This window comes from Sinocyclocheilus anshuiensis, unplaced genomic scaffold, assembly GCF_001515605.1.
Source record: "Sinocyclocheilus anshuiensis isolate Anshui unplaced genomic scaffold, SAMN03320099.WGS_v1.1 scaffold1040, whole genome shotgun sequence".
Taxonomy (NCBI): domain Eukaryota; kingdom Metazoa; phylum Chordata; class Actinopteri; order Cypriniformes; family Cyprinidae; genus Sinocyclocheilus; species Sinocyclocheilus anshuiensis.
Window position 1 is genome coordinate 61,434 of NW_015551050.1, and position 15,420 is coordinate 76,853.

The 15,420-nt window shown below is 38.8% G+C and overlaps 1 protein-coding gene across 1 annotated transcript in view; it reads right to left on the reverse strand.

Moving 5' to 3' along the window:
* LOC107661925 (HLA class II histocompatibility antigen, DP alpha 1 chain-like) overlaps window positions 1–7,289 on the reverse strand; it is a 7,809-nt gene extending 520 nt beyond the window's left edge. The window contains exons 1-3 of the mRNA XM_016451720.1: window positions 7,212–7,289; window positions 6,053–6,304; window positions 228–512 (exon numbers count right to left, since the gene is read on the reverse strand). Coding sequence (XP_016307206.1) covers window positions 228–512; window positions 6,053–6,304; window positions 7,212–7,269 — 595 coding nt within the window. The 5' untranslated portion in view covers window positions 7,270–7,289. The remainder of the gene's footprint in view (window positions 1–227; window positions 513–6,052; window positions 6,305–7,211) is intronic.
* Window positions 7,290–15,420: the final 8,131 nt, after the last annotated feature.

The following is a 15,420-nucleotide window of genomic DNA, read 5'->3' on the forward strand; positions in this document are numbered from 1 at the left end:
AGGGTTGTTACATATGTGTAGTTACAGAAACATTGGAGCTGTAGATACTATGTACCAATGTGTATTTACACTGTGGTTACATAATACGTACACATCTAGTTACTATGTAAGTTCACAGATATTAGGGACACTTAATATAAAGTGGGACCAGTAATTTGTTTTTGTAACAACAACAGCAACAACAAAAAGCTGTAATATTGTCCATTCCATTTGAAAATCACACTCACCCCATATTTTGGTCTGAGGTTGACCTTGGAGGGCTTTGTGGTTCACAGTACAGCTGTAAATGTCTCCTTCAGCAGGTGTGAACTTAAGAGTGGAGAAGATGTTGAATGTATCATCTGTCCTTGGACGGTACTGACTTAAACTTATGCCCTCTGTCACAATAACATTATTGTTAGTCCATGAGATGTTGACAGATGGAGGATAGAAGCCAGTCGCATGACAGATGAGAGTGTTCTGAACACCCAGCTCTACATCATCCTTTGGATAGATGGATGTCTGGGGTGCATCTAGATCTAAACAGAAAACTTAATTCATTCTGTAGTTCAGTCGAGTAAGCAAAGATATTTTAATATGCATTATATAAACGTTTGAGGCACAACTTCATGACACTGTGTACATGTTTTATACACATAACATTCAAAAGATTGGAATCTTTAGGTATATTTATGTTGTTACACCAAGGCTGCATTTATTTGACCTAAAAAAAAATAAATAAATAAGAGCAGCACAGCGATAACCCATTCAGGGTAAACAGAACAGAACCAGCGCTGATAGTAAACTGATGCACTCTTGACTAACGTGACCTGCCAGAATTAACACTATGCTTGATTAACATACAGTTTGTATCGACAGTATGGTTCTGTTCTGGACAAGAAATCCCCACCCAGCCTAGCATGGATAAGAGCAGTGAGTGCAGCAGTGATGCCCCCAAACAACAGTGGTGGCAAACCCTCCAGGGAACCAACCCTCGAGGGACCATCGCTCCTCTTGCACTCCGCAACCAGTTGAGCTGCCAATGGAATGTGCTGGGCCCTCTACAAGGAGCGTACCAGCAGTATCCTTTGGCGCTCCTCCCGACGACCGGATGTCAATCGCTGCATTGGAGGGTGAGCCAGAGCTTTTTGGAGAGGATGATTTGGCTGCGCTGCTGCCCTCCGAGACTGTAGCAATGCCTGTATCGGATCCGGAAATGACGGCTATGCTTTCCCAGGCCGCCATGAGGGTAGGGCTCGAGTGGAAACCTCAACCGTGTCCCGAGCCCTCAAGGTTGGACAATTGGCTCTTCGGGGTGGTCCGTGCTGGTTCTCAGCGCCCCACCCTGGTGCCATTCTTCCCGGGTCTGTAGGTACTCGTCTGGTCTGTTCGGGCGACGCTTATATGGCCTGTGGAGAAGCTGCCTCTGCCTTACACGCTACAGCGTTACTGGTTCGGTAACACTTTATTTCGGTAGTCCACTTTAGACATTCTACTAACAGTAAATAACATTGCAACTACATGTCAGCTAGCAATTAGTAGAGTATTAGTAGACTGTCTAAAGTGGACTATCGAAATAAAGTGTAACCGCTGGTTCTTCAGGCTAAAGCACCGAGGGACCTGCACGAGGGTGGTCACGACCGGAAGTTCTAAAAGAGCTCCGAACCGCAACTGACCTCGCGTTTTGAGCGACGAAGGTCACTGCGAGTTCTCTGGGTCGTGCGATGCCCACACTTGTGGTCCAGGAGAGTCACCTCTGGCTGTGTCTGGTCGACATGAGGGACGCCGATAAGTCGGTTCCTCAAGGTCCCTATGTCCCAGACTGGCCTCTTCCGCGACGCAGTCGACAACATGGCCCAGCAGTTCTCGGCTGCACAGGAGCAGACTGAGGCGCACGTCCTGCCCCGGCGGGCAGCTGCTGCCTCCACCCATCCGCCGGCCGCAGCGCCCCAGCCTGCTCATCGCCAAGGGTGGCCCACTGCGTCCACCCCCACTCCCGTGCCGCAACCGCAGCAGCCTCAAGCAAGCGACGCCGTGGAGCTGGGTGCACTGGCACACAGCTGGCCGCGGGGCCTTCGCAAGTATGCGTTTCCCCCGGGGCGTGGAGGTTCTAGATGACCTACCCCAGGAGGTGGCTGACACCATCACTTCGGCAAGAGCACCATCTACAAGACACGCTTACGCTTTAAAGTGGAACCTGTTCGTCAAATGGTGAAGCTCACCGAGAAGACCCCCGGAAATGCCCGATCAGAGTCATGCTGTCCTTTTTGCAGCAAGGGTTGGAGCGAAGGCTGTCTCCCTCCACCCTTAAAGCCTATGTGGCCTTCGATTGCTGGAAGGGAAGTCAGTGGGAAAGCACGACCTGGTCATCAGGTTCCTTAGGGGGGCGAGAAGGTTAAATCCTCCACAGCCCCCCTCTATACCCTCTTGGGACCTGTCTCTAGTGCTTAGAGCACTACAGCAGGGCCCATTTGAGCCTTTGCAGACAGTTGAGCTAAAGTTTCTGTCAATGAAAACTCTGCTCCTGTTTGCACTGGCCTCCATCAAGAGGGTGGGGGACCTGCATGCATTTTCGGTCGACGATTCGTGCCTAGAGTTTGGGCTGGCTGACTCCCAGGTAACCCTGAGGCTCTGGCCCGGCTATGTGCCCAAGGTTCCCGCTACTCCCTTCAGGGATCAGGTGGTGAGCCTTCAAGCGCTGCCCTCGGAGGAGGCAGACCCAGCCCTAGCTTTGCTTGTCCCGTCCGAGTGTTAAAATGCTACGTTGACAGGACACAAAGCTTCAGGACCTCAGACCAGCTCTTTGTCTGTCATGGAGGCCGGCAGAAGGGAGAGCCCACTCTACTAGAAGTGTCGCATCCTCCTGGGCTCTGGCTCGTGGTGCCTCGCTGGCAGATATTTGTAGAGCTGCGGACTGGGCGACCCACAACACGTTCGCTAGATTCTATAGCCTTCCGGTGGAGCTGGTATCCTCCTGTGTTCTCACCTCAAACGGGTGGCTTGCTATAACTGCTCCAGAGAGTCCATACTGTAGACCCTGTCGATCTCTTCCGTCCCCTCGGCACCCAGACGTGCGGCGCCAGGCCCGATGAACTCGATGAATCCGTGAGAACCGGTGGAGGGCTGGGTTCTATATGTAGTGACCCAAGTGGATCCCATATGTGTCAATCCGTGGTATAGCCTCAGAGCCTGTGTTTCCCCGGCAGACTTCTGTCTTTTTCCAAGAGAGTTACAATCACCTCTAATCTTCCATATGCACCTAAACAGTTATTCATATGTGTAAGTGCTTCTGAACTTCCTTCGGAAAGGATGGGGCAGCTGGATGCAATCATCGCATGCCAATGTGCATTGGCTCATTTAGTTACACTCGGAGTTGATTGGTCTCTCTAAGTGAGATCCCAATTCTGACGTGACGTCTCCGTTCCCTCCTTCAGGGAACGAGGGTTACATACGTAACCGAGATGATTTGGTGCTTAAAAAACATTTCTCATCAATCAACTGTCTCATCCACAGTTGCTTAATGTTTACATTTTTTTTTTATGTATTCAGTTCAGTATTCAGTTTGATATTCAGTTCAAAATCTTTTGTAACATTCAGGGAACGAGGGTTACATAAGTAACCGAGATGATTTGGTGCTTAAAAAACATTTCTCATCAATCAACTCTCTCATCCAAAGTTGCTTAATGTTTAAATTTTTTTTTATGTATTCAGTTCAGTATTCAGTTTGATATTCAGTTCAAAATCTTTTGTAACATTATAAAAAGTCTTTACTGCCACTTTTGATCAATGTCATGCATCTTTGCTGAAAACATTTTTTTTTTAATAAATAAATAAAGCAATTCTGAATAACCCCAAACTTTTGAACAATTGTTTTCAACATTGATAGTAATAGGAAATTTTTTTCATTATTATTCAGACCCAAGGAACATATGATATAATAGGTCTTGGTGAGATATGATGAGGAGACTGTCCTCCTTCAAAACACCCTTTGGGTATGAGGAACCTCCTTCACTGTAGGCGTCATTTATAGCATCAGCTCCAACTCCCTGCAACCAGTACCAACTTTAGCAGCCATCTCTCTGCCCGATACACACAAGAAAACTCATCCTAACCAGAGATGATGTCTGTGCCCCAGAACCAAAGCAGGAGTCCACGCCCACCATGGACCCAGCTCTAGAGCCCCCTCCAGTCACAGAGCCAGAGCCAGTCATTATGTCCATCATAAAACCTGAGCCAGTTGTCACATCCATCCCAAGGCCAGATCTTGTTCCAGGTCTGTCCGAGGGCCAAAAGAAGAGCACTGGCTAATTGATTTGTGGTCAGCAGCACAACCACAAATGTCCCCATCCCCATCCCCGAACTCTCTTCTCTTCAGTTTGGAATTACACTCTTAAAAATAAAGGTTATTTATTGGCATCAATTGCTCTATGAAGAACCTTGAACATCCATGGAACCTTTCAAATGCAGAAAAGTTTTTTTATAGTCAAAAAAGTTTCTTTAGATTTTTAAAATGTTCTTCAAAATGGTTATTTTAGGAACTGTTCACTGAAAGGTTCTTTGGGGAACCAAAAATGGTTCTTCACTGCAAAAACACCCTTTTGGAACCTTTATTTTTAAGAGTGTACTTGGATACTCTGCATCATGGTAGAAACTAACTAGCTAGTCACGACTGTGTTCCAAAGCCGGTCACACCTACAACAATATAGGACTGTCGTTAATTATGTGACATGCAAGTGGTTTTGCAATAGCTTCTGCTAACTACTTGATTCGCGATCACAATTCACTTTTTTTGTTCCATCATTTTGCTTTATTTGATGTTTGATTTATTGTGGGTTCCCATATGTAAGTTTGCGATGCAGTTCACAAATGTTTGTTGGAACTGTGGTTTTGGGTAACAAAAAAATGTTGATAATGACAGAACAGGTGACCATAGTTAGCTAACAGGGCTTTTTGGAAACGCACCCCTTTGTCCTTCCTACCACTTCCATGGATCCACCTGCTCTGCTGGTGCTGCTCATCTCCTTGGCTTCACCCTCTGTGCTGGCTCCCTCCAGCATTTCGGCTCCACCTCAGTCTTCTCCTCCAGTAGCTCAGCCTTGTGAGGTGGATTCCCGCGAGTCTCTGGGCCCATAACACCACCTTGGCCTGTCAGCCTGCTGCCTCCACCATGGCTCCACACTCCCTTGTTCCTTGTTGTCCTGGTTCTGCCGCAGACTTCTGGGCCTCTGGCTGTGCCTTAGCCTTCCACCTCGTCAGCTCGATTGGGCTCCTTCTTCCCTCTGGCTCCTCCTGTGTCCTCTCTACCTCTGGTTTTGCCCTTCTTCCGGGCCTCTTTGTCAGTTGCCTTAGTTACTTAGTTTCATCTGTGTCTAGTTTGCTTCTTGTGTATATAGCTGTGTTTTAGTTGCTCCTTGCTGGTTCTCATCTTTACTTTGTGTGGTAAATGTGTTCCTGCTATTCTGTGTAGAATGAGGTGTATGCGTACAATGTATGCGCAGCTCCCACATGCACTTTGAATGGTTTTTGCACTACTTAGTTTGTCCACAAGGTGTCAACACTGAACTGGGCCATTGTTTCACAGTCAGAAAAGATCAGGCTTACTCTAGATCAGGAGAAAGCCTTTGATCATATAGATCACCAATATCAGTTTCATGTTCTTAAGTGTTTTGATTTTGGGAAAAAATGTATCAGTGTTTCATGCTTGAATGAATGAATGGTTCTGTTGTATTGAATTTTCGTAGATGTGATGGAACATACACACATTCTGCTTTCTTTTACTTCTCATAAATAACCTAATCCATAATTTCTAGTTGTAAAATGATGTTTTCAAATTAGTGACAGAGGTTTGGACACTTTTTTAATGGCATTAAAAGATACTGAACCTGTGGTGTAAGAATGCAGTTTTACATAATTTTGTGTTTTGGACACTGCTGATATGTAGCAATAACACACTGTTGTTTATGTAATATTGCTTATTTAATGAAACCATTATAAACCCTTAAGAAAGTGAACATTAAAGTGTCATGTTTAAAACTAAACGTGTAAAGGCTCATAGCACATTCTCATGTCTTACCCATTTCTAGTGGTAGGCTCTTGAATGTTTGAATAAATATTGGTAAGTCACGTTTGCATCCTACTATTGCATCAGAACCGATTTCATAAAATCTGGGAAATGTTATGTTTTTTTGTCCCTCAAAATCAGGTAGTGTCTCTACTGCTCTCTTCTGTCTAAAGTCGACATGCCCGAATTCCTCTTCGTCATATCCAATGTAAAACTCTTCTTCCACATCAGAGCATGCAGCATATAGAAAAGCTTCATGTTCAACTGAAACAAATTCAGCATCATAAAACAAATACAATAAGCTTAATTTTTGAGGTTGACAATTCAGTTACTTTGGATAGCTGAGAAAATATGATACAATATATTTCTTGCTGATGTCAATCAATAGAGATTTTCCATATCATCAAAATTGCAATGTAAATATCCTCACAGCTTTTAGGGCTGAACTACTACAATAACATTATCTTATTGACAAGTTAGAGAACATTTATCCATTTTTCTTGCATTGTTTATTTATGTATTTTATTTATTTATTTTTTTAAATATTGAAACTGGTATGTAAAATTGTGAAATTTCACTGGTAGGCCAATGATTAAAGACATTAGCCAAAATCAGTTAAGACTAGTCTTCTAAACTGTATTTGAGTTACAATTCTTAAAACCCAGCATCTGTGATTTCAAGTATCTATTTGGATGACATCTTTGTTTACATTTCAAAAATGTTATGTGGCCATTACAGAACGTCTGCTGTGTTCGAGTACCTCGCATATTGCATAAATTACTTATAATGACTCAATAAATATCGTCTTACAATTCAAATAATATTATGTATCATATAAAACTCCTAAATCACCTATTTAAATTTTTTTTTTTGTTTGTTTTTTTTACTGATTTTTATTATATTTAACAAATATTCCAATTACGTTGCTAGATGTTTTGCACTGAGTTTTGAAAATCACTACTTGTCAGTAATAAAGCATTTTTTTTAAATAATAAACCAAATCTTCTGATAACCTTACACAATAATCTTATAACGGAAACATTTAATGAAACATTCAACCCTAATGAACGCACAAAAGTAGCTTTTGAAATGACTAGGTGTTACAAGTTTGCTATTTTATCATTATCATTTATGAAAATAGTATCTAAGCAAATTAAAAACTTCAACTTACATTCAGCACTAGTTGAGAGAACAGCAGTTAGGGTGAGAATGGTTATGTACAGCTTCATCTTGATAGATTAGAGTCGAACAGTGATTAGAGAAACATTTAATCGAGGTGAAAAAACAGGTGTTATTTTAAAGTTTTTGCATCATCCACTCAAGAGTTTGACACACACAATGACATTGCTGTATCTAAGAAGAATAAAAAAGGATTTCCTCTTTCATCTGACATGCAGCTGGCTAACCTTTTCTAACATAGGATACCTTGAGTCTGCATGTGCAAACATAAAACTGCAGTAACAAACTATGGATTAAACCCTAAAAAAAATGTTATTTAAAGTTTGACTCGAGATCTGTAGCCAGTTGCATAAGAGGTTTAGACTAGTCTTTTTTTCTTTAAGACGGGTCATTATTTGTTTATTTATTCAGTTATATATATATATATATATATATGTATATATTTAGTTACATAAAATCGTACATTAGTCAAAGCTGAATCAAAAAAACCCTTAACTAACTAAGGGGTGCAATAATAACCTCTACAAATACAACTAAATATATACACTATAAACACTTTAAAAGAAGTGTGAAAGATGTTTTCTCTGTTTTGGAGGGATGCTCATTTTTAAATCATTCCCTATTGCATCAAAATTTGTTACAAATTTACTACAGTTAGAGGTATTTTATCAGCTGTTTATTATTCATGCAACAATACATATTACTGTTACCGTTTTTATTAATAACCACGCATAAACCAGCAAAGGACCAGCATAAACCAGCAAAAGGACCAGCATAAACCAGCATCCCAGCGTCAAAACATACCTAACCAGCATATGCTGGTTTTTTCAACAGGGGGTGTCCGTGGACATTCAGTGCTCATGAACCCACCAAGAACAGCCTTGCCTCAGCCAGTTTTTCTGGAATTTGCCGCTGACTCTGATGTCTCTGTAGTGGTTAAACTTGAAATATTTGGTACTGAGAAATGGTCTGTGTGTTATTGATAGTGCTTTTGGTTACATTGTTGTGCCATTAGATGGCGACAAGAGACTGTATTTATGAGTCAGTAACAAAAGTACTACAGTCAATGGCAATCTAGCATGTTCTGCACCTGCATGAGAGGAAATAACTTTACATATTCTTCAAGAGACTGAAACTAGAACTATGGATATATAAACCATAAACGAAGCAGCTCTTTCTCTTCATTTCAGATGGCCATGTCATTATTAGTGGTCGACCAATATCGGACGATATTTGGCTTTTAAATATAGAATTTTTTGTGGCATATTATTTAGACATATGTAATATGTAATAATCATTTAATTTCACTAAGCCTGCGATCTTTTTCGAATACAGCTGTGAGGTCCTCTGAAGCGTGCATTTGTAGACTGCATAAACACACGTACTCTGTGTTGTCACGGAACCGGGTGTGTGGAGGCAGGCAGGACGACGAGGACGACAAGGATTCCAATAATGACATTTATTGTAGACACAACAAGGCAGGTTCAGGTAGGTGAGACACACACTCGGGGTAACATTAACAATAACCGACACTAAAGCTCTGACAGACAGGAACTAATATATGGTGGATAATTAGTGGCAGACAGGTGAGCACAATGAGGGTAATTAATGATTAGTACGGGCTAAACCAACACAAGGGGAAGAAACCACAATAAACAGTCCACAGGGGCGTTACAGTGTTTAATGGTCAGTGTTTCATATGATTCCCAGTGTGCACCAATTTACCAGAACATACTGGGTGCACTGTTGGTTGCATTGTTCCTTCCTTCCCTATTTATATTTTTAACAATTTATTTATTTGTGAAAAAATACTATAATATAATTACAGAATCAAGAAGTTGCCATCAAATCTCTTTATTTTATTTTATATCAAGTTCTTTTTATATTTATTAATTGTTTAAATTATATAATTTAGTAAATAATATGAAAAATAACATGCATGTGGTTTTACTATCTTTAAATTAAATGTTCTGATATTATGCATATCGGCTGATAAGATACCAGCACCGGCCTTCAAAAAAAAAGAGAAAAGAGAAAAGAATGAAAGAATGATAGATAGATAGATAGATAGATAGATAGATAGATAAAATAAAAATCCATATCAGTTGACCACTAGTTGTTATGAAGATATTTGCATAATTCAAGTACCTGGGGCGGTTGCTAAGGTGTTGCTTTGCAGTTGCTAGGGTACCCAGAGCAGTTGCTAAGGTGTTGCTATGTGGTTGCTAGGGTGTTGCTAGATAGATAGATAGATAGATGCGTAGAATCAGGTTGCTAAGGTGTTGCTATTCGGTTGCTAGGCTACTTGGGGTGGTTGCTAGAGCAGTTGCCAGGGTACCCGGGATGGTTGCTAGGGTGTTGCTATGTGGTTGCTAGGGTACCCGGGGCGGTTGCTAAGGTGTTACGGATATAAAGATATTAATTTTTCAGTCAGTTATGGCTCATTAGCGCTAGCATTCTGCCCGCTTCAAATCAGACACAGAGATGAAATAGAGCGGTAAGATCACATTTATTTGAATGAAGTATAGCATTTATTTCAATTAATTATCGATCGATCGAGAGAGAGAAAGAGAGAGATGCAACTGCGTCTGCGCGTCTCTCTACAAAAAATCAAGTCGTGTTTAGTTACTTCAAAAATAGCGAGTTTTCCACCTCATACAATAAAATGTAGTGATCTAGTATCTAAGCTATTTTATTAATACAAGTCGCGGGGCAGCATTGAGAACAAGTTTCTGTGTGTGATCTGTGATCTCTCTCTGTGTGCGTGCGAGTGATGCGTGTCGGTTAGTGTGCATCAATTAAAGCAGCGCATTAATATGGAACGGCGATTAAACAGACTTGGAACTACCTGTGCATTAATCGGTTTTACTGCATACCTGCCAGCCAATCAGAATCCAGTATTCAGACAGACCATGGAATAACATTAGTTAATCCACTGGGAACTAACATGAACAAACAATGATCGACTGTATTTTTATTAACTAATAGACGCAACTGCGTCTGCGCGTCTCTCTACAAACAATCAAGTCGTGTTTAGTTACTTCAAAAATAGCGAGTTTTCCACCTCATACAATACAATGTAGTGATCTAGTATCTAAGCTATTTTATTAATACAAGTCGCGGGGCAGCATTGAGAACAAGTTTCTGTGTGTGATCTGTGATCTCTCTCTGTGTGCGTGCGAGTGATGCGTGTCGGTTAGTGTGCATCAATTAAAGCAGCGCATTAATATGGAACGGCGATTAAACAGACTTGGAACTACCTGTGCATTAATCGGTTTTACTGCATACCTGCCAGCCAATCAGAATCCAGTATTCAGACAGACCATGGAATAACATTAGTTAATCCACTGGGAACTAACATGAACAAACAATGATCGACTGTATTTTTATTAACTAATATTAAAAAAGATGAATAAATAGTGTATTAAATGTATTGTTCGTTGTTTGTTCATGTTAGTTAATACATTAACTAATGACACATTGTAAAGTGTTACCAAAATAAACAAATAAATAATAATAATAAAAACATACTAAAGCATGTGGTGCTATTATGAACACTGCAGGTTCAAGTCTGGCTGCATCATATCCCGATTCGGTTCTTTCCACTTGTCTTCATAATTCTTCTCTCTAGTCTATATCACTAAAAATGACATAAAAAAGAAGAATAGCAATGTGTCATATAATTCATATCAAAAGTTTACTTTACTCCAGACAACATAAACCTTCTTTGACAACACGACAGAATGTGGCACATTTATAAGCGAAATAAACTATTCAGCTGAAAATGACTTGATTTGCTTTATCTGAATTTGATTGCATCCTGAATAGTGGGTGGGGGTGAATTAAGCCTTTTCTCGTTGACTAACGATTAGTCGACTATAAGTGGGGCAAGCCCTAATTTCTACTTTCAACATTTTTTGCTCTTTAGACATTCCTCTTTAAAAGAAAAGAAGTATCATATTTATGCAAAGTGGCCCACATTTGGTTTTTGACCACTGAAAATGTGTACAATTTAATGATTTACTCCTGGAGCCGTATTTAAATTCCATTATCTCTGGAACCGAACCATATTGGGCTTTAAAAATGAAGATATCAAAAGGAAACTTTGTTAAGACCCAATATCGTAAAAGGGCGTTAAGATATCTTTAATACTTTTTGAGTTACAGACATGCAAACTTTGAAGAAAAAACTTGAAAAGTGCTCTTTCCCCATTTTTGCATGGTTTTTCATTGGCACATAATGCAACAAAGATTGCTAAATTCAACAGATTTTACTAACAGACCTACCAATCTTTGGGTTAAAGTAACATTATGATGCTGCCATCTTTCTGAAGTCATTTTTAACCTCCTGTAATTTGGCTTTGAATCTCGGGTGAAAATTGCCATTTTGACCCCCTTCTACAAAATAGTGGATTACTCCGTAAATTTCATATTTTGGCTTTTATCACTATGCATGTTTATCTTTCTTTGGGGAAAAAAAATGAGCAAAATCAAACATTTGAGCCAGGGACCTCTGGTTGAGTTGACACGAAATGACCCTGATGACGAAATGATGTATAAATCTCAATTTGAAAAATTGACACTTATGACTGGTTTTGTGGTTCAGGGTTACATATGTGCACAATAAAACAGTTGCAGGAGTGACATTTTCACTGCAAGATTGGGATGCACATAAACATAAAATGCACTGTGGTTTACTTGATCTTTAATATTTATTTCAATAAAGATATAGTCAAAAAATAAAATAAACTGCACTGTATATGAACACCAGATGGTATGGTAAAGTCTGTCAAAGGCAATATTGTCAGTAATATTTCAATAACAAATAAGTGGCAGATAAGCACTGTCAAATGTTCATTTCATAATATACAAGTACAAAATAAGGATAACATTAACAATGTCCTGGTCTCCTACCACATATGGAAATCATTCATTTTATTAAATCAAAACCCAATGTAAATTTGATATATTGCATACAATGCTGCCTATTTAATCCACCCTTTCTTCAACCACTTTCATCTTATGGTCACAATATCAATTCAATATTCTAGCAGATTCGTGGACAAACTCCTCCAGACTGGTAAACTCAACATTAAGTGTATTGTATGTCAGTAAAAAACAAACAAACAACTCCAAAAAACAAGGATAAGCTCAAAAGAAAACGCATAAAATTCCTGGAAGTAATTTTAAAAAAGCAGATTTAAAGCAGATAAAAAAGCAGATTTAGTGCTAGGGTCGTGTAGTCATTACAGTGAATACGAAATGCAGCAGCTAGAGTTCTTACTAGAACCAAGAAATATGACCATATTAGCCCGATTCTGTCAACACTGCACTGGCTACCTATTAAACATTGTAAACATTTCAAAATCTTGCTAATTACCTATACAGTCCTGAATGGTTTGGTTTAGCTCCTCTTGATTGGGCTCTTATCGCACTATAGTCCTTCATGTCCGCTGCGTTCTCAAAACTCTGGCAATTTGATAATACCTACAATCAGTGTTGTATCCGAGTCCTAGTTTTTAATCAATTGAGCGGAGGTTAAAGAGTTAAAGTTAATGAGATAATTAAGTGACTAATTCAATGATGATTGTGCATTAGTGACGAACACCTGCTGTTATTAAGAGTTACAGAAGATCAGATGTTGATGTTTTATTGATTAAAATGATGCTACGGACATCAGTGTTTGCTTTAGTTGTAATCTGCTTCTAAGCAATTGTAATGTTGTTTCACAGCAAACATTTTTGCGTTGCTGAATCAAACTTTGAAGTAGCAGATGAGCTTACACTTTCTGAATGAACATCATGAAGTGGTCTCTCTTTGGTTTATTGACTGACATTCAGCTATTACTGAACTACAACAACAAAGAAAGGGTAACACTTTATAATAACGTTCAGTTGTAATTCATTTATAAGTGATTAGTTAATGATTAACTAATCATGTACAAAACATGACTGCGTTCATAAATGATTAATAAGTGATATGTTAATATTTTTATCTATGTTTTGTAGATTAAGTTATAAATAATTTACAAGTGATTAGATGGTGATTAACTAATCATTCACAAAACATGACTATACGTTCACAAATGATTATTAAGTTATATGCTAACGATTTACAAATCTGTCGTAAATTATCTTAAAAAATAACATCATGAAATAATCAAACAGATCCTTAGTAAAGGGTTAATGCACTGAAAAAAATTATACTACTTTTTTTAAGATAAGTGGTTGCAAACAATATATTTTAGCTACATTTAAATAAAAAATATGTTGAAAGTTAGTCAACTAAATTTGTTTATTTAAATGTAGCTAAAATAAATTGATTGCAACCACTTATCTTAAATTTTGTAAATTCAATGAATCGTTTTTTTTCAGTATAGTTACTAGTTAATATATTATTAATCACTTATAAATCATTGAAATGTCAACATTGTACTATTATCTACTAACGCACAAATAAATCATTTACAACGCTTTCTGCATCCCCTAATCTAAAGTGTAAACTACTCATCAGTTGTAAATGTTTTACAAACCTGCCTTTTACAAACCTGAGCATATGATACGCAAACTACAGCTCTCGGCTGGATAAAAGAAGCCAGTGTTGCACTACCAAGGTTTTGATGAATGACGATTGTAATCAAGGTAAAGACAATTATAGTGACATACAGGAGTCGTGTATTAGGTGTGCGTTTATCCGTTATTATTGATGCGCAAACAAACCGTGTATGTGCGCTCTTGGCACATGTATTTCATCGTATGTACAGCGAGTGTTTTATAATGGATGCTCGCCGAAGAAGTGTGTTTTGGAGAAGGTTGTGAGGATTATTTACATTTACATTTAGTCATTTTGCAGACGCTTTTATCCAAAGCGACTTACAATTGGGGAATACATAAAGCGATTCTTCTTCAAGAGGCAAACATACACAGGAAGTGCTCGTAATACCAAGTTTCAGGCATCGTTCAAATCAGTACAAGCTAGAAAGACAAGGAATAAATAAAGGATCAGTGGTGTTTATGTACATATGGGTATCAGACGCTCCAAAAAGCTTGTTCTGACAGAGGACCTGTCTGTTGACTGATGACATCGAGCCGCCTTCAGATCGTCGAGTTTCCACAAATCTAGAATGGTTTCATTTGTATTTTGGTGTGTTTAGTGATTCTGAATAGATCCGTATAGTGGCTATATGCAGTCCTTTGGTGTCTCCCTGTGGTCTTTTTTGGTATGGCAGATTGACTTATTTGTTAAAGTTACTGTATAATCTAGCTTCACATACTTTTAAGCACTTTTAAGTTGTAAAGAATACCTGCAGTGATATTTTTGCTGAGTATTTTTGCAAATATACAACACTATGTTTAAGTCTATCTTGAATTTGTTTAGTTTAAAAACAATTACATGGAATTAAATGGTAATAACACTAGAATACTTGTTTTTTAACAGGTTTTGAATACTTTGTAGTGTGTACTTCAGTGTAAGGGCTGACTGGTGAGGGTTAGACTGAGTATTTTTAACGCTGTGAGATAATAGTACAATGTTGACATTTCAATGATTTATAAGTGATTAACTAGTAACTTATTAACCATTTACTAAGGATATGTTTGATTATTTCATGATATGCTATTTTTTAAGATAACTTGACAGATTTGTAAATCGTTAGCATATTACTTAATCGTAGCGTATAGTCATGTTTTGTAAATGATTAGTTAATCACCATCTAATCACTTGACTTTTAACTCAATCTACAAAACATAGATGATAAATATTAACATATCACTTATTAATCATTTATGAACACATAGTTGTTTTGCAAATGACTAGTTAATCATTAACTAATCACTTATAAATGCCTTGCAACTGAACGTTATTATAAAGTATTACCTTATTATCTACAATATTATGTGCAGTGTTTTGTTTTGTTTTAAATGTATAAATGTATTTCTACCGTACTGCTGTAGCTGCTGCTGTTTAGGGTTTGCGATGTTCCTCCTTGTTCCAAAATGATAGTGATTGTGCTGGACAAACTCCATGTATATACTACCAAACTTCATTGACTGGCAAGATTCGGATTCATTTTTCAGTACAATGGCAAGTAGGTTGCAAAGGGATGGAAAATGTCTAAGAAAAACTGTAATAAATACAAGCAAGTGTAAAGGGGAAAAAAAAGAGTCTCTTGAGTGGCTATGTGGGGGGGGGGGGGGGGGGGGG